The sequence below is a fragment of the Panicum virgatum genome, chromosome 4N, assembly GCF_016808335.1.
Source record: "Panicum virgatum strain AP13 chromosome 4N, P.virgatum_v5, whole genome shotgun sequence".
NCBI lineage: Eukaryota > Viridiplantae > Streptophyta > Magnoliopsida > Poales > Poaceae > Panicum > Panicum virgatum.
In genome coordinates, this window is record NC_053148.1 from 3,699,644 (window position 1) to 3,721,858 (window position 22,215).

General features: G+C 47.6%; 4 protein-coding genes across 6 annotated transcripts; 3 read left to right on the plus strand and 1 right to left on the minus strand.

Annotated features, from left to right (window-relative positions):
* Nucleotides 1-1,588: 1,588 nt before the first annotated feature.
* Nucleotides 1,589-7,396, plus strand: LOC120670727 (cysteine synthase-like). 3 transcript variants are annotated; one of them, XR_005673340.1, is made up of 9 exons: nucleotides 1,589-1,904; nucleotides 3,584-4,002; nucleotides 4,161-4,288; nucleotides 4,532-4,734; nucleotides 4,810-4,935; nucleotides 5,055-5,213; nucleotides 5,364-6,711; nucleotides 6,795-6,860; nucleotides 6,964-7,396. XR_005673340.1 is itself a non-coding variant. In XM_039950873.1 (8 exons), the coding sequence occupies exons 2-8, from the start codon at nucleotides 3,889-3,891 to the stop codon at nucleotides 5,761-5,763; spliced, it is 993 nt and encodes a 330-aa protein (XP_039806807.1). In that variant the 5' UTR covers nucleotides 1,589-1,904; nucleotides 3,584-3,888; the 3' UTR covers nucleotides 5,764-6,236. The 3 variants fall into 3 exon arrangements, 2 of the variants coding, with proteins under 2 accessions (XP_039806807.1, XP_039806806.1); XM_039950873.1 differs by lacking the exons at nucleotides 6,795-6,860; nucleotides 6,964-7,396 and having other exon boundaries at nucleotides 5,364-5,557; nucleotides 5,695-6,236; XM_039950872.1 differs by lacking the exons at nucleotides 6,795-6,860; nucleotides 6,964-7,396 and having other exon boundaries at nucleotides 5,364-5,557; nucleotides 5,684-6,225.
* A 1,905-nt stretch (nucleotides 7,397-9,301) lies between these two features.
* Nucleotides 9,302-12,841, plus strand: LOC120670728 (cysteine synthase-like). The gene is made up of 7 exons (XM_039950874.1): nucleotides 9,302-9,525; nucleotides 9,645-9,772; nucleotides 10,296-10,498; nucleotides 10,634-10,759; nucleotides 11,639-11,797; nucleotides 12,222-12,415; nucleotides 12,501-12,841. The coding sequence occupies exons 1-7, from the start codon at nucleotides 9,307-9,309 to the stop codon at nucleotides 12,624-12,626; spliced, it is 1,155 nt and encodes a 384-aa protein (XP_039806808.1). The 5' UTR covers nucleotides 9,302-9,306; the 3' UTR covers nucleotides 12,627-12,841.
* A 626-nt stretch (nucleotides 12,842-13,467) lies between these two features.
* Nucleotides 13,468-15,292, plus strand: LOC120670731. Its single transcript, XM_039950876.1, has 2 exons — nucleotides 13,468-14,499; nucleotides 14,589-15,292. Exons 1-2 carry the CDS (start codon nucleotides 14,084-14,086, stop codon nucleotides 14,797-14,799), a joined length of 627 nt encoding a protein of 208 aa, XP_039806810.1. The 5' UTR covers nucleotides 13,468-14,083; the 3' UTR covers nucleotides 14,800-15,292.
* A 90-nt stretch (nucleotides 15,293-15,382) lies between these two features.
* LOC120670729 lies at nucleotides 15,383-17,577 on the minus strand. Its single transcript, XM_039950875.1, has 3 exons — nucleotides 17,149-17,577; nucleotides 16,416-16,577; nucleotides 15,383-15,995 (listed from the first exon to the last, which is right to left on the minus strand). The coding sequence occupies exons 1-3, from the start codon at nucleotides 17,482-17,484 to the stop codon at nucleotides 15,636-15,638; spliced, it is 858 nt and encodes a 285-aa protein (XP_039806809.1). The 5' UTR covers nucleotides 17,485-17,577; the 3' UTR covers nucleotides 15,383-15,635.
* Between the last annotated feature and the right edge of the window lie 4,638 nt (nucleotides 17,578-22,215).

A 22,215-nucleotide genomic window follows, 5' to 3' on the forward strand; every position in this document is an offset into this window, starting at 1 on the left:
ATAATTTTTTTAAGATAAAAAGGCTCACTTAATAGAACCGTGGGCCCCACGTGGATCCAGCCTTAATAGCGCGTGGGTCCCACGTGGGTCCCGCCTGAATAGCACGTGGGTCCCGCCTGAATAGCACGTGGGTCCCGCCTGAATAGCGCGTGGGTCCCACCTGAATAGTATGTGGGACCCGCATGAACAGTGTGTGGGTCCCACGTGGGGGCCACAATTCACGGAAACGCACCGATTCTTGGAGCTTTAGAAATGAATGAACAGTTCAAGTATATTTTGTGAGTTTACGGAGGGAAACCCAAAGCCAAAAAGTAGTAGAACTACCATGTAGGAAGTAGTTAAATATATTTTGTATTGTCAAATAATGAAAGGAAAATAAATTTTTTAAGATAAAAAGGCTCACTTAATAGAACCGTGGGCCCCACGTGGATCCAGCCTTAATAGCGCGTGGGTCCCACGTGGGTCCCGCCTGAATAGCACGTGGGTCCCGCCTGAATAGCGCGTGGGTCCCACCTGAATAGTATGTGGGACCCGCATGAACAGTGTGTGGGTCCCACGTGGGGGCCACAATTCACGGAAACGCACCGATTCTTGGAGCTTTAGTATTAATACTAGGCCGGTTGACGCGCGATGCGCGTCTATTTGAAAGATATTAACTTGAAAAGAATGATGAAACATAAATTTATATTTTGTTGTACTCAATCCAATATTAAATTTAGATATTTTATGCTATTATAATGTTCATCTAAGCACAGTATAATTTTTTTTTTAGAAATTCGTTGACTTTTAGGTGTGAATAAAAATAGCTGACAGAGTAACATATAAAATTAGTGATGAAAGAATAATTGATCATATTTTTTGAATTTATGTATGGGAAACAAATTATAAAAAGTTTTAGAGCTATCGTAGATGAACGTGGTGTACTAAGTTATTATTTTCATATATATAGGAAAAGTTAAATTTATTTTATATTTTGTATACGAAATCATCATTGATGTTTTTTTTCAAATGATAGAGGCACCTAATAGTACCGTGAGTCCATTAAGTGGGGGCACATTAAATGTGCATGTGTCGCAAATGGTGTGGCTCCCACTTTGTAGTATACAAACAGTAGAGCTACTACATGTGAACGCAGTATACAAAATCATATTATTTTTTATATAAAAAAATTAAATATATTTTATACGCGGGCCCACTTGAATAGTATGCGGGCCTCACTTAAACAGTACGCGTGGGCCCACTTAAACAGTACCCGGGGTCCACACGGGCCCCACTTAAACAGTACACATTGGCCCATGAACAGTACCAGGCCCCACATGAACAGTACCCCCGGGCCCCACGTGGGGCCAGAGCGAACGGGAGCGCTCCAAATCTTGGAGCGTTAGTATAGTACTCAATTAAATTAAATTAATTAATTCTGGCCTTCCGGCCCAGCAGCTGCTTTCTAAATCTTTTTGAACTGGGCTGACCCAGCACACGGCGGGCTCACTGAGCCGCTCCACCGTGGGCCGTCCTTGAGTCCCTAGCTGGCCCAACTAACGCCCCGACGCTCCGCCAGTTACGCAGTCGACGCAGGCGAGAGGGAGGAGAGATGGAGGCGGCGCTGCGCGGGATCAGGGGGAAGCTGACGGAGCACCGGGAGAAGGTGGTCAGCGCGCTGCTGCTGGGCTCGTTCCTGGCGCTGGGGTGGCGGTCGGTGGAGCAGCAGCGCGAGATCGAGGGCCTGGAGGCCGAGAAGAACTCCCTCCGCGCCGCCAACGCCTCCATGTCCACCGCCATGTGGGCCTGGAGGGAGGAGCTCTTCTCCCTCGCCGCCGCGCCCTCCTCCCCCATCTCCGTCTCCCGCCTCCGCCACATCTACGGCGAGGAGGAGGTCGCACCGCCCGCCGCGCCCAAGCAGCCAGGTGGGTACCTCAGTGCTCGCTGCAGCGATGTGATGGTCTTTTTTTTTAAACCAGAGCTTGATACTACTCCGGTGAAATTGCCTGTTTGATTCACATCGAAGCGTATAGTTCGGTAGTTTAAGCCCAGGTATTTTTTCCCCACATCTGACCATGCTTATAGGAGGTCGAAATGCCACTAAGCTAGGTAGGGGATTTCACTGTTCTATGTGTATAGGTTATGCTCTTTGCCATGAATTAGACATTTGAAGCTTGAAGGTGCTTTTCTGCAGTAGTATGATGGCATCTTTCTATACTGTACTAAAAACACAGCTTTCTGTCTGAACTCTGAATACTGTAGGGACTTAACAACACATCATCCAATTACAACTGGAACCTAGAATTCAGTTTGTGGGTGTCTCTGTTGTAGCTATGTCTAAGAAAGCTTCTTGTAGAGGAGTTTGCGATATGGTTATCATTTATCCTTTTGAAATTTCCTGTCCAATTAGCATTTTTTTTAGCTCTATGATTTTGTCATTCAGAATGCTTAAGTTATACTCGCATCCATATTAAATGATATACTACGTCAAAAGCATAGAATGCACCTGAAGGATTTCTACTTTCTATTGCTGTGAATTTGTATATTATGCTCATGTCCTTGTCCATGTATTAGGCAGCTTGAATCACCTTGTATCGGTACTTAACCATGATGTTGTGCAAAATGAGTTTATTCTTTGTCGAAATTGTGAGGTAATGATGCAGTCCGTGCTTCAAACTTGAGATTTGCAATCTCATGTGAAAATTTATTCCTTCATGCTCAATGAAGTTGCCATGCCTTTTCGACTTAGCTTTTGAAATCTTTGGTTGACTCATTATCAACATCACAGCATCACATCAATTTGCATGCTTATAGCAAAATAGTAGTGAAAAACCGAAAGTGAACAGTTTACTAGTATGGATATGACTTTTCGATGCATCTGGTGATAATAAAAACGTTGGCCTTTTCGATCTGCAGGATCCGATGCCGGGGAGGAATCGGTTTCTATAGCATGAAACTCTGTCGCACCTTTTCCATGCAGTGTGCAGTGTTTAGCATCATCAGTTAGCGAGCCAGGCTTCTTGAAGGCGATAATGTTTTGTTAGATAATCATGAATGATCGTTGCACTGAGTTGCAAATAAGTTTTCATCGACCTAGTAACATAAGGAACAGTGTTGTCTCGTGTGTTGGTTTCCAAAGCTATACTGTGATCCGACATAATATAAGTAACAATGTTGTATTATGTGCTGCTTTTCTTGCGGGAAATTATGCGAGGCGTTCTTTTAATGCTAATACGAAGAGTGAGCTGAAGGCTCTGTGCATTTCGTGCAGTTCAAACGTTGTCCTTGCACCTGCAAAGACTTTTTTTTATTGAACATGCAAAGACTTTTTTTATTGAACATGCGAAGACTCATCACTTATCAGAATGCTCCCGTTCCCACCTACTCCCAATAAATAAACGCTACTTAAAATCACAGAATATTCTCATGTATGCTTGGGCTGTTTTGTATGATAGGACAGGCAAGTACCAATATATAGAAATGCCCTCCATTTTTAAATATATGATGTTTAGAACAAGTTTATTAGTTTCAAAATGATATAATTAGATTGTCCTAAACGCCATTAAGACGGATGGGGTACTGAATAATAAGTCAAACCTTGCAGTCACGGAGGAAACGACGAAGCTGCAGGCATCAGTGTGCTTGTCTCGTGATCTGAAAGATCCGTTTGAAGCACACTCACGCACACTGACCGGGAATGCAGCATTTTTGTCATTATTGAGAGGGCAACTGATAGCAACGTGCTTCCTGTCCTTGCAACAATAGGACAAGATTACGTTTGGATAATGGATTAATGGCCAAGCAACAATCTTTTTTTAGTGAAGACTAGTAATATAGTGTGTAGTAGAAGTGCAGGCAGATCGAACCAACTGTCTGCTCCATCGTTCTTTGAAGGAGCAAGAAGAGGGCATGGAGGGAGAGGAGGGGCGGAAGGGGCTCCCTTCCCTGCTGAAACCGCCATCGCCGCCTGGAACTGAAGCTGGTTTTCTGCAGCAGGAACACATCGCCTCTGATATTACCCAGGTGAGGTCATCTCTAGTTTCCATATCCTGGCACCTGTCGCCCCCCCCACCCCCCCTCCTCTTCAATTCGTTTTCATGCATTACTATTTCTTTGAACTACCATGTGCAAATTCCCTCAGAAAAAGAACTATCATGTACAAGTAGCTTGCTTGTTTTCAGCTTGTAGGATGGACACCACTGATAGAAGTAAAAAGAATCGCCCAGAAGGATGATGGCAATGCCCGGATTGTTGGCAAGTTGGAGTGCTACCAACCTCTTTGCTCTGTCAAGGACCGCAGCGCTCTGAGGTGAAGTACGAGTTCATATAACTCTACAATCTGAGGATTAGCCCTCTTTGGATTCAATTTGTTGACCTGTTATTTTTTAGAGAAAATTTGTTGACCTGTTATCTTTCATGTTTCGAAAAAACCCCAAGTTTCGGCCATTTGCAGAAGCACGATCAAGTTATTAAGCCTCTGATCACAAGGCAACCCAGTTATCATTTTTCTTGAACCATAACTCAGTTATCATTAACCTTACATTCTTTGCAGAATGGTTGAAGATGCAGAGGAGAAAAGGCTTATCTCACCTGGCGTCACGACCCTGGTCGAGCCAACTAGCGGCAATATGGGGATAGGTCTGGCGTATATCGCTGTGCTCAGAGGTTACAGGTTCTTAGCCGTCATGCCTGCTGAGTACTCACTTGACAAGCAGATCTTGTTGCGATATCTGGGAGCAGAGGTGGTTTTAACTGGTAAGGGTTTGCAGCCACAAAGCTAGTCATGCCATAGTCTCGATACCAATGTGTTTAATGCTATGCCTTTTTTAGATCCTACACTCGGCTTTCAGGGACAACTTGATAAAGTGGAACAGCTCAAGAAAGAAATACCCAATGTGCATATTCTTGATCAGTTTGCAAATGCAGCTAATCCTGAAGCACACTTCACATGGACTGGTACCTATTCTGGAAATTAATAGTGGTGTACACTAATCTTTTGACCCAGATCATATATCAGAAAAAATATGTTTCTGAGAATATTGCATGATATATTCTGTCTGTCCATTTGTACCTAGGACCTGAGATTTGGAAGGATACGGCAGGCAAAGTAGACATATTTGTGGCTGGCACAGGCACTGGAGGTACTATTTCTGGTGTTGGTAAATATTTGAAGATGAAGAACCCAGCTGTGAAGGTCATTTGTGTTGAGCCTGCTGAGAGTCCAGTTATCTCAGGTAAATGGTTAATATACAATAATGTAAACACCCCACTGAATGATAAAATGATACAAGGAATAAAATAAAATATTATTAATCATCACTTACCAAAAAAAAATACTTCACAAGTTACTTGATTTCATAGTAGCTTTGCTCATTTTGTTATAGGTGGCAAGCCTTCTCGGCATAAAATCCAGGGAGTTGGCCCAGGATTTGTACCCATGAACTTGGACACCTCACTCATTGATGAGATCATTACAGTAACTGCAGAAGATGCAATGGAGAATGCAAGAAGGTTGGCAAGGGAAGAGGGCCTGCTAGCTGGCATATCATCTGGAGCAAATTTGGCAGCTTGCCTGAAGGTTTGAGCTATTGCAAACTCCAATTCTTCTGACTGGAACCTACTCCATCACACTAATTTTTCTAACTGGATTCAACCTCCATTTCTTTCTCATCTTTGCTTACCTTCTCTTCGAAAAAAAATTTAGGTGGCATCAAGAGAAGAGAACAAAGGAAAGATGATTGTCACTGTGTTCCCAAGTGGTGGCGAAAGATACATGAACTCTGACCTCTTTGCAGCTGTAAGAGAGGAATGCATCGCCATGACCTTCTGATCTCGACACTTCTGGAGATCTGGACTCGTGTTCTGCTCTGGCATGGAAGCATGTGTAGTCCATTTGCAGGAAGCAATTTATAAATGTTCTTGATCAGAAACCTTTATAGACTTTTGAGTTTGTTGTAGTTGGGCGTGCTTGTCTGCTTTCTAGTTTTCTAGATTGACATGGAACTTTCAGCATAAAAAATCAGCAAAACTATTACAAGAAATAGTAGATTCACTTAAACATATTAATTTCCCTCAAATTCCAAAACTCATTAACTTGCATTACAAGAAAAACAGTTGAGCAGGACCATCACATTTCACCTTAGTTCGCTTCGATTGGTTGATTAACCCACTCTTCGCAGCTTCTTTCGAGATCATTCTCCTTGGTTGATATGTTGTTGTTGCTGTATGAATCAAACTAGAAAGAATCCGAACCTCAACTTTTGCGACCATGATATGAACTATGAATGTGTCAAAAAAATTGAAAATTGAAGCTTTTTTTTTATCGTTTGCCCATTTTCAACAAAGCTTTTGCTTAGCTTGGCTGCAGACTTCCGACAACCAAGTGCAGAATTATTGTGACTTGGACACCAGTGAACCCTATCCATTCGTACAGAAAAAAAATACATTCATGGACCAGAGGGGGGGGGGGTGGCGGCTGCAATTCATATCATATCTAAAGATTGTAGGGTACAGTCGTTACTATGTTGCTACTCCTCACCTGAGAAGCCAACAAGCAGTAGCGAAGAGCAGCATCCATGGAGAAAGAGGAGATCGGGAGGAGGGGGATTCCTTCTCTCCTGAAGCCATCTTCTTCTTCTAGCGATGGTGGTGCTGGGCGGGAGGAGCACATTGCCTCTGATATCATGCAGGAATATGTGGCCTGATAAAATATGCTGCTCCCTTTTTATATGTGTAAGATTATTTTTTTTGTCCTTTTGCGATTATTGAAGATTTTGTTTTATATGCTCAGGAGCTTATAGGTTTTATATTCGCAGGATGTCTTCAGGTTGGCAAGACCAATACTACAGCCGGTGTGCTTTGTTGATGTAATATCCTACTCGGTACTCACCATATTTATCGCAATTTTGTATTTAATAAGAAGTCTCCCTTCCCGAGATATCTACGGTCGTGATTATGTGGTCTAAAATCTTGTCGTCTCCCCAGGCAGTTCTACCCGAAGGAAACACTTCTCTACTGCTACATCGTTCTCTCAACTGCCACACTCGGCTTCAAACAAGAACTACCGTAAATATTTCTCCTATAGAGTCCTTAGCACAGAGATTTAAAGCGCGCATCCAGACCAGCAGATTCAGGGAAATTAAAGGAGAACTACTTTATTAAACTAACAAGCTTACATATGGTTTTCTTTTTCGGAAAACCCCCAAACTACTTTATTGGGTTTAGGTGCTCTCGCAGGGACTTTGCTCTTGGAGGCTCTGGCTTCTCCTATCGATGCCTTCGTCCTGTGAAGCAGGTCCTCCTTATATAGTGCTGCGAAGAGCGCTGAGGCCTTCGCTGCTTCTTATGTTCTTTATCATTCTTACTGTACTGTGGCATGGCGCAAACTTCATCGGTATGGAGGGAACTTTTCTGTTAACTTGCACGGCGCGGCAATAACTTGCATGGCGCTTAACTTATATGGCGCATGATCTTTGTTTCTTCTTGCATAACGCTTAATTTGTACAGCGCATGATCTTTGCTTCTTTAGTTTTCTGGAACAAGCTCCATGTAGAATCTTCCAACGATTCGAGTGTAGATTTATCCATACAATGCTTCTGCGGTGCTTGTTATATCACAATCTAAGTTATTAGTATTAGTGTTATTTTATTTTGTATTTATGTGTTTTGGATTTTGCAGAAAACTCTCTCTCTCTCTCTCTCTCTCTCTCTCTCTCTCTCTCTCTCTCCCTCCCTCCTTCCAGTTCCTATTTGATGCAGCAACGGATTTCTAGGTGGCGCGAGAGTTTTTCGTGCGCAACAATTTTCTTCAGCTCATAGGAGGGACGCCGCTGATCGAACTGTAGCGAATCGCCAGCAAGGATGGAGTAGATGCGCGGATGATCGGCAAGATGGAACGGATGGAGGCGTACCAGCCGCTCTGCTCTGTCAAGGACCGATAAGTTGAACTGAGCTAGTTCAGCTTACATATAACTCTGACAATTTTCAGTTAAAAGAGAGCTTATGGGTCATCTGCTTTGCAGTTTTTATTGAACAATCGCAGACTGAAATAATACAAAGTCAACTAACAATCCATTTTGCCTCTGAACATGTGTACCAAGTTCAGAGTTTCAGACACGTGTGGCCTGCATTGCTCCCTTGCAATTAAGTCATTTCATTGTCGTGGTGCTACTAGTAGTAGTTACCTGGATTTATGGTGTACCTGTTATTTGTTCCTAAACTGTACCGATTTGTACAGCTGTGCTACCACAAACTTCTGTTTTATTCTGCAGAATGAAATCCGACCTGTTTGCAGATGTAAAAGAGGAGTGCACTGCCATGACATTTTGATTCATTTCCTTCTTCTTTTTTATCTCATTTTGATCTCATCAGTTCATCAGAACAGTTGTATCTTCTGTGTAAAAGGTCTAAAGTAGACCACGTGTTGCTGATAGCACAATATATAGCAGACACAGATTATATGACACACAGTTAAGCAGGCCTGTCACTAATTTTTTCATCATCAGTTTGCTCCACAGCTTTGCTTGGCCGACCATTCATCTCTTCTCCCGAGGTCTTTCTCCTTGGTTCTAGCGAAGTCAGCTCTCATCAAAGTATGGCTGCCCTGGACATGTTGCCAACAGGGTTTACAAAACCGGTGGGAACCGGTCCGGTTTAGGCCGGTACCAAACCGACCCAAATTCAAAATTTAAATTTGAATTCAAAAAATGAAAAAATTCCTAAAAATACTTTAAGGTGCGACGAATCTAATGGTGTCAAATTTTCTCAAAAATTCGTTCGTTTAACATACTTTTCGGGCATTTAAAGTTAAACCAAAAAAGAAAAGGAAAAAAATGAGACGGCCCATTAAGGCCCACTTGGTAAACCGGTCAAACCGGCCGGTATACCGTTCCAAACCGGTTACACATGCGATTTTAAATTTGGATTTGAATTCAAATCGGTCAAACCGGCCGGTATACCGTTCCAAACCGGTTGAACTGAGTTTTTTGAATTCAAATTTGAATTCGACCGGTACCGACCGGTTTCCGGCCAAACCGGACCGGTATACCAGTACCGGACTCCGGCGGTTTGTCCGGTCCGGTCGGTAAATGAAACACTGGTTGCCAAATGGATTATGCACAACTAGACATGCTTTACTGGATAATAAACAGTTACCCAGACAGTCACCGAACATGTCACATGTCTCGTGCTGGGACTCGCTACCAACCAATCGCAAACCTCCAGTCCAAAAAATATTTTTCAAATTTATTATATGACATGGACACTGGTGAACCGTATGGTCCGTATCATACACCGTATCCTAAAAGAAACAAGAATAGTACGAGCAGTCATGGTCAGAGTACAAAACGGTATTCCTCTGCAGCTTGCCGTCTTCGCTGACTGCCCGCAAGAGGACCTCCATTCCATTCCGCGTCGTAGAAGCACGAGAGTGGAAGCAGCATCCATGGCGGGAGAGGAGGCTGGAAGGAGAGGTATTCCCTCCTTGCTGAACCCGTCCTCGTCATCCAGCGAAGGGGAGCACGAACACATCGCCTCTGATGTCACACAGGTCAAGACCCTGCCCCTTATCTTCTCCTCATTCTCTGTCGCTCGCTTCCGTCTCCTCTCTGCTCTTTCGGATTCAGGTGCCGCGAGAGGTTGACTGTTCATGTGCAACGCTTTCTTCAGCTCATCGGATGGACGCCTCTGATCGAGCTCAAGCGAATCACAGGCACGGACGGGGTAGATGCCCGGATCGTCGGCAAGGTCGAGGCGTACCAGCCCCTCTGCTCCGTCAAGGATCGCAGCGCTTTGAGGTCTGGCCTTTTCCTCCGTTTTTTTGACTCAACTGGCTAGGGAGTGGATATGGAAGTCTGACCAGTTTCTGTTACCCTACTGTTTCTGGATCATTCTGATTTAATTTTTAGCTGAAAGAGAGAAAACTGAGAGGAGACACAAAGTCAACGGGCAATCTTGTGTGTGCCCTGCACATGTCTCCCAAGTTCAGACATGTATGGCCTGCATTTTTGCATTGCAATCCCATGCCCACTTCATGGTCCTAGTTTTTTTTTTTTGAGGGTCGGGGGGGGGGAGCATCCCCACCTGATTCATATTCATTTCAGGGGCTGTTTGGCAGCCAAAGCCATTACAAAAGCTGGAATTTCAGTAATTTTTGAGGGGAAGGCCAGATTTACAAGAGAGTTTACATAATGGGAAACCGCATGGTCCTAGTTTTTACTACCAGAATCTGGATGCATGGTGCACCAAACTACCGTTATTGTTCCTACACAATTGTACTAGCACAGGCTGGCAGGCTGACACTTCTGTTTTCTTCTGAAGAATGATAGAAGATGCAGAGGAGAGGGGATTGATTTCACCTGGTGTCACAACACTCGTCGAGCCAACAAGCGGCAACTTGGGGTTAGGAATTGTCCTCATTGCTCTTCGCAAAGGCTACAGGTTCGTTGCAGTTATGCCGGGTCAATATTCACTTGATAAGCAGATCCTGTTGAGATACATGGGTGCTGAGTTGTATTTGACTGGTAAGATGAGCTCTACGAATCTTTGGCACCACTTTACTTGCCTTTTTTATTTTGGATTCTGTTTAAATTCTTAGTCGCAGTGTAATTTCAGTGGAATTGTATGGGTGACCTTCTACCCTTGGGTGACATATGCAGATCCAGCCCTTGGATTTCCGGGCATAAATGAGAAGGTTGAACAGCTGAAAAAAGAATTGCCCAACGTACATGTTCTTGATCAATTCTCGAACAAAGCAAACCCTGAAGCACATATTAGGTGGACTGGTATGGCTACTGAATGAGCCCGGATATGACGTTTTTATTTCAGAGTTTTTAGCTTATGCATACTAGTTCCTTCTTTTCTGAAAAATTGATACTTTTTTTATGTTTCAACTTACAAGATGGCGCTAAGCACATATTTCAATTGTTTCCTGCTCACATCATAATAATTCAAATATCATTATATCATAACCTGATTTCCTGTGTCATTTTTATAGACCCTAATTGTCATTGGTCTTTCAGAAACCAAAGCATTGCTAGAACTAGTACAGCTCCACTGTGCTGTTTCTACATGCTGTCATAATATATTGCCTGCTCTGTTACACGGATACTCCTAGGAGGTGGCGTATCCGTATCCGATACGTATCGGATACGGATACGCCCCGGATACGCTCGGATACATTTCTAGCCGTATCCTGAAAAAACGGATACGTATTTGCTTGGATACGCGTATCCGATACTTTTGGGCCAGATGGGATACAGCCCAAAGCAGTAATCAACCCACCCAATTGCTGTTTTGGTAGTAAGAGATGAATAGATGATACAAAATGATGAACTTGCTGCAATAGAACTAGATGAGCAGCAACTGAAGAACCCCTTGTGGAATCAGTTGTGATTTTAGAGAAGGCTAGTTATAGAGGTAATGTTATATGGACATGCAAGTATTGCACATCTGAGTATAGGGGAAGTTACTCAAGAGTAAAATCTCACTTGCTGAATATCTATGTGATATTTATATATAATTATTAATTATCCTAGCCGTATCCCCGTATCAGTGTTTTTTGGGAAAGTGCGTATCCGCGTATCCGATACGTATCGTATCCGATACCCGTACCAGTATCCGTGTAACATAGATTGCCTGTTATTTACATTTCTGGTATGCAGGACCTGAGATTTGGAAGGACACTGCTGGCAAGGTGGACATATTTGTAGCTGGTTCTGGCTCAGGAGGTACGGTGTCTGGTGTTGGAAAGTATCTGAAGATGCAAAACCCAGGTATCAAGATCATCTGTGTTGAGCCCACGGAGAGTCCAGTTGTTTCAGGTAATACAACATTCAGAAACACCAGTTAGTTGATTGTGGTCTGTATAGGAAGTTAGATAGCCAGAGAAGAATTTATCATTGATGAGTGTTTCTGTGTTCCCAGAAAGTATTCCATCAAGTAGCTAATGTTTGCCTAGAAATATTCTACTTTGCAGTATAGTTGTCCCTTATTGATTGTCCATCAATTTTTCAGCTTTAAACTCGAACACACTATGCCAATTATTAAGCATAGAGGAGTACCACTAAATGTATTTTCTTTAGGAGGAAACAGATTTACATGCCCCATGCTCTATATATCTGTCTAGACTGTGGAGCATGTTTTGTTTGGATGAGCACAGGACAATGTCTTCTACACTGAACAATAGCAATAACATTTGCACATTAATTGGCAATGACATATTGACACAGTATTGCTATCCTTCAGGTGGAGAACCAGGCAAACATAAAATCCAGGGCATAGGGCCAGGATTTATACCTGAAGTACTGGACACCTCGGTTATTGATGAGGCTGTCACGGTGACCACTGAGGAGGCGATGGCGAATGCGAGGAGGCTGGCCAAGGAAGAGGGCCTCCTTGTGGGCATATCTTCTGGAGCAAACTTGGCAGCTTGCTTGAAGGTTCGCAATATGTCATAACTAAAGGCTCTTCTATTGATTTTTATCATCCATTCAGAAATTCATCATCAAATTAATGTGTGTTTAGGTCGCATCAAGGGAAGAAAACAAGGGGAAGATGATTGTCACCATGTTTCCAAGCGGGGGCGAGAGATACATGAACTCCGACCTATTTGCAGATGTGAGGGAGGAGTGTATTGCAATGACATTTTGATCTCGTCACTTATTCAGAAGAGGTTTGTTTGTCTTCCAAAGTTCCACATAGCATCCGACAACTGCCCAATTGGCATCTGCTATATGTAGTAGCTCATATGCGGTGATACCACAATGAATTGTGTAATCTTGCAATGAAATTTATATTCAAGAAATTTGTGCGAACTAACTGGAGAACCAATTGGGCAAGTAACGTGTCCCAGGTTTATTTCAAAATGTTACTTGATCGTATCATTTTCTAAGCACAAACTGTCTATCGTCCAGGATATACGTTAACATATCCAACAAACCTTCTCCAAACTGATATGCTAGCGCTTTTCTTTTTCACTCCCTAAGTTCAAAATACACATTGTTTAGGACATGGTTACAAGGTACAAGATGAAGAGGCAACTGATATGCTAGCGCTTTTCTTTGTCACTCCCTAAGTTCAAAATACACATTGTTTAGGACATGGTTACAAGGTACAAGATGAAGAGGCTGAAGCTTTCAGCAACGACTTCTGAGAAAATATGACATTTCAACGACATTTAATGAAATACTGTGAAAGTTTTTTATGGTATAAACCTAATAACATCTAAACAACATATGTATTTTGAATCAGAGTGAGTGGAAAAAAACCGAATGCGCTATGTATTTTTACCTTCACACAGTATTTATTTTCTCTGTTCGTGCCCTATAATTGTGGTCCGCTCCTGAGCCGTCGTGTTCCCGCTGTCACGAGAGCCAATACGAGGCGCCGCGCGCTACACCGCCACCTGCACCGTCGTCGTCGTCCGCCGCCGCCCTGTCGCCAACTAACACGGCCAGCGCCGCCGCGCCCGTCGCAACAGCTGCCAGCCAGAGTTGACACGCCACGCCGCACCCGCCATATTAAGCGCCCCTTCCTCCTAATCTGGGCGCGGCCCTCCCTGCACGCGCCGATCAACCTCCTTCCCTAGCTCGCCGCCTTATTTATTCGCCGGTGCGGCGCGCAGGGCCGAGCTGCCATTGCATCCAAAGCAGAACAAACCAGGCCAGGCCACGAGAGCGCGTCGAACCCGAGCCGCCCCAGCTCCGTGCGCGCGTTTCCGGCGGCGGCGCGGCGAGCAAACAGGCTGGCGGTCTGATCGGCGACGACCCGCGTGGCCGCGTGCTCGCCGGAGGCTGAGACCGCCGCGTTTGCCGCGTGGAAAGATCCCAGCCGTCCGAGGCCGGTCGGACGGCTGTGCTGGCGGTGCAAAAATAGCGTTCGGAGCGGCTGCGACCGAGGAGGATTAGGCGTCGTCGTCCGACAGGCGCGGCGGCGTGCTGGTCGCGTGGAGATCGGGGAGCGGCGGCGGCGGCCCGCGCGCGCATGGCGTTGCTCCTGTAGCACAGGACATCGCCGACGCCGAGCTCCGCGACAAGCAGAACGCCAGCGGCACGGCGGCCGAGGAGAGGGCCTCGTCCGGTCACCAACCCTCGGCGGCGGCGGCGGCCATGTCGTCGGAGCGCGAGGGTGGTGCGGCCGCCTCGCCGCCTCGGATGCAGCTGATGGACCGGGACCTGTCGTTGGACGGCGCCGGGATGGCCGCCGACCCGGACAGGATCCCCGCGGCGGTGTTCGAGCGGGACGACCCGTCGGAGCCCAACAAGGACTGGAGCATGATGTCCACCGAGTCGGTGTTCGGGCTCCAGGTCGCGCCGTCCAGCGACTTCACCGGCTTCTTCCTGGCGCACCCGGAGCTCATGGACATCGCCACGCCGCCGCGCTCCAGCATGGTCGCCTCGCCGCCGCGCACCAGCGTGGTCGACGCCGACGCCAAGGCGGGGCCCGTGATCTCGCCGCCCTTCGACAGCATCCCGGAGCTGCCCGAGAACACCATGAAGGGCAACTACTCCTTCGCCTTCCCCAAGTACGCACATCTCGCCATTCCATCGCATACAAATACGTGCTTCGTTTCAAAGATTCTTGTCGGCTGATGAACAAAACCTGATCGTGCAGCTTGATAGAGGACAAGAGGAATTACTCCAAGAGGGCTCAGCAGGAGGAGCAGCCGCCTGAGGCGGCGGCATCAATGGAGCCAATCGAGGCGGCGCCAACGCCGGCACAAGCGGGCGAGGAGGCGAAGAGGCAGCCAAGCAGCAAGCCGGAGGCAGCCCCGGAGCCGGAGGCAGGAAAGGGCGGCTTGTTCTCGTGCTTCCCCTGCTGCTGATAAAACAGAAAAATGCAATGTCCGAGCCGAAATGGCACGATGTCGCCTGTGTAAATGGCCTCTTGGGCGCTATGTAAAGAGAAGTGTTTCTAGGGCGATGAGTGGTTTACGTGTGCAGAAATGCAGGGTGTAAGGGCTAACGTTTTCCTGGTGCAGCAATGGTGTTGGGGCAGCAGAGGTTCTGGCATGGAAGCATACATGTCAAATTCAGAGTGGCTATACTGGCAATGCAACCACCTTTTTATGTACAATGGGGAGACCGAAAAATTCGAAGCCGTTTTTCGCGTTTCTGTAATGATCTGCCTGAAAGTAGACATGTAGTTGAAGAGTAAATGCTGCAAGCATTACATACTTGTTGCACAAGGGTATCGGTGCCTGGACTCTAAAAGGCCAAGGATGAAGCGACTTTGGGAACAAGAGCTGACGGTAAAACATGTGGGAAATCACATGTTCATCATGTAAGTTGTAGCTGGAAGTCCTGATGTATGGCAACTACGGATCAATGGTTACATGACAGAAAAGGTTCCCCTTGCACAACACGAAAATCAGTAAAGTTTTCTAAGATAAGTAGAGGTCAAGCATGTGCGGCTGAAAGTTTGCAAACATTAACTGCCAAAGATTTGAGCTATTTGTATCAAGTGCAGTTACAAGCTTAATGCCCAGACAAGCAAGGCGCAGCAACAGAAGGATATCCCCTTGGCCATTTACAGCATAGTACACAGAATTCTGAGATCAGTGAGATGGCATTTCTATCACACAGAACAGATATTCTGAGATGGCAATGCTAAAGAACTTGCAAGTAACTTCATATTTGCATAACATTCAACGAGAAGACCTTACTGCTGGCTGGAGACTGGCGTTCCATCTTCATTCTGCGCAGCTTCAATTGCTAGAGTTTTCTTGACGACTTGTTTGGGAATATCAAGGTCATCTTGGATGGTGCGTTGCAAGGGATGCGACAGAAGAACGCACATCAGACGAAAGAGAACACGAGCAAGCCCTTGACCAGTCTCGAAAATGTACCCCTCATACTGGCTGACATGCTCAAGAGCATCAACCAACGCATCATATACTTTCTGTGGACAGTTGTCAGCAGTTGGCTTGTCATGAAGATAGATTATGTCCAATGTGAAATTCTTTGGCTTTACAGGCCACTGATGGTGTGGCTTAGTAGAGGAACGGCAGTAGATAAGTACCTGAAACGATTAGCCTTGCCGCAGTCAAGACCCCATAATTGAAGAGAAGCAAAGTAAATTACTACATATGAAACAGTGTGCCATGATCAAATAAAACATGTTCAACATGCTGTGCACAGTAGGATAGATAGTGATCTGACGAAAATTAGAACCTCAACAATCTGAAGTGATCCTGGCATTTTAAATATACTAAAACAAACAACTATTTCCAAAGTACAATAATTTACAATGACCCATTTTTGTTAAATTTAAATCACATGCGTGTGATCATAAACATAAATTCTTATAAAAAAAGTTGTATGTGACCACTGCTTCTGCTTGATGTTCTATTGGTTAACAAACACTGACATGGAAGAAAATTACCAGCCAGCCATTATTTAAAAGCAATGCGACCCTGATTCATAGTTACAAAAAGCTTACCACCCTGAGAAGCCGACCTTGCGATTCTGCTATTTTCCCTTCATGGTAAGCTATCTTGAAGAGCTGTGTGAGATCAGCCGTTGCATATCTTGTTTCTGAAGCAGACAAAGATTGGATTGCCTCCATTGCTGAACCAACATCATTGCTGAAGTCCTTCTTGACCTTAAAATTCAGGGAGGAGGGAGCATGTAAATTAACCAACTAATCATCGTTGCATTCCAGAAACAAAAGACACACCAATAAGCCCTAAAAAACAAGTATGTTCACCAATAACTCTGACAGCAAACTACAGAATAACAGAAGATAGCATTGGGGAAATTTTGGGCACTACATCCCTCGACTGCTAAACTAAACCCAACCTAAACAGGATTCCCTCATGTGGATCACCTCATAGTAACAGTAGACAGCAATTGGAAATTTGGGGGCAATATCTCACTCAACTGCTAGCTTAAACAGAATTGGAGGCTCATGTGGATCCTCTCGTATCTCGAATTGGACGCTCAAACAACAATATAGTTCCACGACTCACATAAGGAATCATGACATATAGCCAATCAAGCATTGCTTCAGCAATACAAACAGTGCCCTTCCCACACCCCTCACTCCCCTCCCCTTCCTCCACCCACCCACCCACCCCAAAAAAAAAATCTCATCCAAAAAGGGCAAGGAACGCGAAATCCGGTAAAGAGTAACCGAGAAATGAAGGGATTTCAGGTCAGGGACGCTGCCATACCATGGAGACGGTCTCGCCGATGGAGGCGAAGGCGAAGCGGTGGTCGGGGCACATGGTTAGCTTGCTGTGGACGAAGAGCAGAAGGGCCTGCCTAACCGCGTCCATCCGCCTCACCCCGGGCCGGGGCCCCGGCTGCGGCTGCGGCTGCTGCGGAGGCGGGGACGCAGTGGAGGCGGAGCCTGAGGACGGCGCGGAGGCGGCGGACTTCATCTCGGCGCTCACCTCGAGGTCGACGTCGACGCAGAAGAGGATGTCCTCGGCGGGGAGGCGGCCAGGAGGCAGCGCGTAGCGCGGCGCCGCCGCCGCCGCGGCCTGCGGCGTGGGGTCCGTCGCCATCGGGGACACCGCCGTCGCGGCCTGGGTGCGGGGATGGGCTCGGTCGTCGGTGTCCTAGGATCTTGCGAATCGGTCCGTGGTTTCATGTATACCAAGAGGAGTGCAGAATAGAGACGATATCAATGAATAATTCTCACTTGGTGGTCAATTGCGAACACTACCATTGCTGCAATACAGCAACAGCCATAGCTAGCTCCTTTGGGCTTGGAGCGTATAGGGGTGGGCTGGGTGGACGCGGCCCACCCTAAGATTTAGCCCAAGGATCCCACCCCCTGGTTTCTTTCATGTTTCAGGATTTCAGCCTTTGTGTATGGTGGTTCGATTAATATGAACATACAATTTTGTAATTACTCTATATTTCTGTGTGTGTATTTTGGTTAAAACGATTGTGTCTATCTCCGATGTCGAAAAAACCAGTTCATTTTTTTTAATGTTGGACTACCCTAACTAAAGATCCTAGACACGCCACGTGGTGGATGGTCTGCCTGCCTGATACGATGAAGGGTGAGCGTTGCCCATGCCGGCCAGCTTCCTCTTGCCCACGTGTGCTTTACTGGCACATCCGATCCATAACCACCACCGCCCCACTGCTTGGAATGTCACTCTCGGGGGCCCTAGTATGTACCTTGTGCTACCTCCATCCTTGAAGGCCACTCTCCTCCCCTTGAAATGTCGCTCGGAACGCTCATCCATTAATCTCAGCAATCACATGCGGCAATGATTGAATGTCACAAAGATCAGACGAACACGCGGCACGACGACTGCGAAACCATCCTCCCCGAATTAAGCATTGCCCCGGAACAAGCACGAGAGCCCCTGCCGTTTTAAGCTCGGGCGCCGATCGAGGGGTCCCCGCCGCCGGCCTGCCTTCCCCGATAGGGCCGGTTGGACGCTAGCCTCGTGGCTCTCACTGCGCGTTCGCCGTGGCTGCGCTGGGTCTCTCAACTCATGTGCGGCGTGCCCGGCGACATGGCCGCGCGCGCGGGCGCATATGTGCACGGTCCCCATCGGCACCCCCTCGCCTCGCAGATGAGACGGCGTTACAAGTTAGAACATCTCCAGCAGGCTACCAAAAGATTGCTTTGTCGCAAGCAACTTCTGCGATCGATGGATGCTGGTGAGCGAGCACTCGATTTTATCCTTCTCATTTTCTGATGTCATCGTCGCGGTGGTTCTCTAGCTATGCTACTCATTGTCTCGATCGCATGCAGTGGCACCAGGGGCGGCGCCGCCGGCACCACCACCACCACCAGCAGCAGCAGCAGAACGGAGCAAGGTGAAGGCGCGCGTGGTGCTGGCGAAGGTGCTGCTCGTCCTGGGGTGCGCGGCGGCGGAGCTGTCGCTTATCTGCATCACCCTCAACCAGGAAACATCCCAATTCATGGTCCGTTCACCTCACGCGTTCATTCCTCGGTCCAGCTCTTCCCGATCGCGCGTCTCTTGCTTCATGAACGCCCTCATCAGCTGGATCCTTTGTTTCCTCGCTTGCTGCGCGAATCCAGGGTGCCTGCGCGCCGGGTCCGAGATGCTGCTCCTGGCCGCGGCGGCGCAGGTGCTGGCGTCCACCGTCGCCCTGCTTGTGCCGGCGCGGCCCTGCGCCCTCGCCGCCACCGCGCTGGCCGCGCTCACCGCCTACCGCGCCTCCGCCGTGCTCCTGGCGCTCGCCGCCTGCCACGGCCACGTCCACGCCCGCGGCGCGCACGCCTTGCACTTCGCGCTCGCCCTCGCCGCGCTGCTCGCCGCGCTCCTCGTGGCCGTGGTCGTCGCCGCCCACTGATCGAGGCCACCATCCAGGCATCGATGCCGCTCGATCGCGTGCCACTTGTTCTCCCTCGAGATGGCGTCTCAATCATCCGTTCAGCAGTTCAGCGCCAGTCCCCACTCCCCACCTAGCTAGGGCTGGGAAGATACTAACGTGATGGTCAGCATCCATGGAGTTGAGTGAAACGTATGTGATTCGGTTTGTGAAACTCTTTCGCCTTCTCAATGATGAGACACTGCTCCTCCCTTCGGTTTTAAATAAAATAAATAATCGGCCGCTTGCTTCTTTTACCGATCATCAAGGGTGTAAGTGTTTTGTTGCCATGCCACCGCCGGGGAGCTGCGCGCCGGCCGATGCCGAGGCGGCGGGCCTTTATGCTCCGCTTGCTGCAGGCGCCGCCCCTGCCGTACGTGTCGTGCCGCCTGGCATCGCCATGTCCATGGCGCTGGTGGTTTTGGTGATCCTCGCCGGCCGGCGCCGGCTGCTTCATTCGCGGTCACCGTGGTTGGTGGTGGTGCCTGACGCCTAGCGCGGAGCTGCCACGGCATTACCAGAACTGCTCGAGCAGGCCGCATTAACTCGGCTAGCAAGTACGCTTTCAGCATGCATTAACTCGGCTAGCAAGTACGCTTTCAGCATGCTAGTGCGGCACCCACATGGCCACATCACGCCTAGCTTAATTAGCAAGATGATGGGTTTATCATTATGGAGCGACTCTGCTAGCCAAAATACATAGCAGTGCTAGCTTTAAGTTTGTGGGCAAAAGGAACCTTGTTAGCTGCAGGTTTAATTTCCGTCTCCTAATTCAGTGACCCGGCCCGCTAGTAGTGATAATGCTGACATGCCTTGCCATTTATTGAACATGCCTTGCCATTTAGCACAGTAAGTATATGCTTGTGGAGATTCAAGTGTTTGATGGATTTTGGACAGCTGCTGCAAATTCTATGATCAGCATGGTGTCCGGCAACCGATCTTGAATCACGTGTTAATCAAGGCTTACTTACCTGTAACATAAAAAGAAATACTGCAAAACGTGAACAGGGATAAAAATAAAGAGCAGTACTACTTTGCAAGAGCATTTGCTTGAGTTTTAAGAAATCCGATATGCATAGATGACTGTTTTTTTTGAAATAAAACAATGTTATTAAGATTTTCAGCCTAGCCGCACAACAGAGCGCGTAAATCAGCTAGTCAATCAAAAAGGAAAGAAAAGATTGATCAACACACCACTTTCACGCTACCATATTTAGTCCATAGAGACCCCACAAGGCTAGCTAGTTAACAATATTGATCAACACGCCACAACGGAACGGAACGTGCCGGGAGTGGTAACAACGACCCAAGAATCTCTTGTCCTACCGTCACAAGTCCACACCAAGCTCTAGCTGGCTGGCTACTCCACAGCATTTTAGTAGAAAGCAAGGTGTGTTCATCTTTCCATTTTGCATCAGTTTGGCTTCAAAAAAAAAAAAAGTTGGCGCGTCTTCACTTTAGGAGTGAGCTGAGGGAGCACAAGCAGTGACAGTGACATTCTAGCCCCGCCACCGTGTATGCCAGTGTGCATTCCTTCCTGCCTGGCGTACGTGGTAGAACTAGTACCTGTCTGCGTCTGCAAAGTGCAAGCTGCAGTGCAGGGCGTACGCATATATAGAGAGATATACAAACACCCAGACCCCCTCTGTTCACTCCGGCTAGTACTCTAGCGTCATCCATGGATCCTAGGAGCATCGCTCGTGAGCTCTCTCTCTCTTCTCTCTCTGATTATTACTCGTTAACTAGCCTTGCACTTTCTTTCGATATTCTGGTTGGTTTAGCATTGCCCACGAGTAGTCTAGTTAGGTCAATCTCAGTGGGAGTGTCATCGACACAGTTAATAAGACTGGAAATTTGAGAACTGTGCCAGTGGAGTGTCATGGTGATGACACTCCTCTCATATTTTATGACACTCCCTTCTTCTCTCTCCTCATACTATTGGTACATGTTAGCAAATTTAATGTCTATGACACTCCTATAACACTCCTATTGAGATTGGCCTTAGGATTCTAGCATCACCTGCCTAACAGTGCTGTTACCAACTACTTAATCATTCGAGCTTCTTGCATTGAGACTTGAGACTTAGCAATCTTAATCCTTAGAGCAAAGCTAATGAGCACGCCGGCGAGCGGGCATCTCACGTGGTGAGCTGGCGCACATAGCTGACAGATTCTATTGGCATTTAATGCACAGCAGGGGAACGAGCCAGCAGCAGCTGCGGCCTGCGGTAGCCCCTGTCTGGATTGGTTTTCGCCGGCTTAGCACGGGCATATAGGAGTCGCTCATCTCCTTCTCTCTCCATTTCTCTCGATTCCACGTGGGATTTCGCCCGCATCTCGCTTGTCGTTATACTTGCTCTTACTGCTTGGACCGGATCGGAGTGCGTGCCGTACATACATTCGATCCGTCGCTTTGCGGTTGCCAGGAGTTTGTCTATCACAAATCTTCTTCTTCCCCGGGCAGGGACGGCGGCGGCGGCGGCGGCGGCGCGGCGCCCGGTGAGCGCGCGGGTGGTGAAGATGCTGAAGACGACCCTTGTCAAGGCGTGGATGCTCGCGGCGATGCTCGCCATCTTCACCATGAGCCTCGTCATGGTTCGTCCGCTTGCATGCCGCGCTCGCAAGCAGCGCGTTCAATTCTCTCGTTGAATCCGCCTGCCATCAGACGACAGCGTCGATGCCTAACCGTGGGCGTTTATTTGTCTCGACTGCCCGCAGCTGCAGGAGGGCCCCGGGGCGCCGACGGGCGCGGCCGCGGAGGTGTCCGCGGCGCGCGCGGCGTGCGTGCGGCTGGCGGTGGCCGCGTGGTACGCGTCCTCGCTCGCCAGGTGCCTGCCGGCGCCGGCGTTCGCGCTCTGCGCCGCCGCGGCGCTGGCGTTCGCCGCCCACAGCGCCTGGCCGGTCCTCCTCATCCTCGCCGCCGCCCGCGGGGCTGTG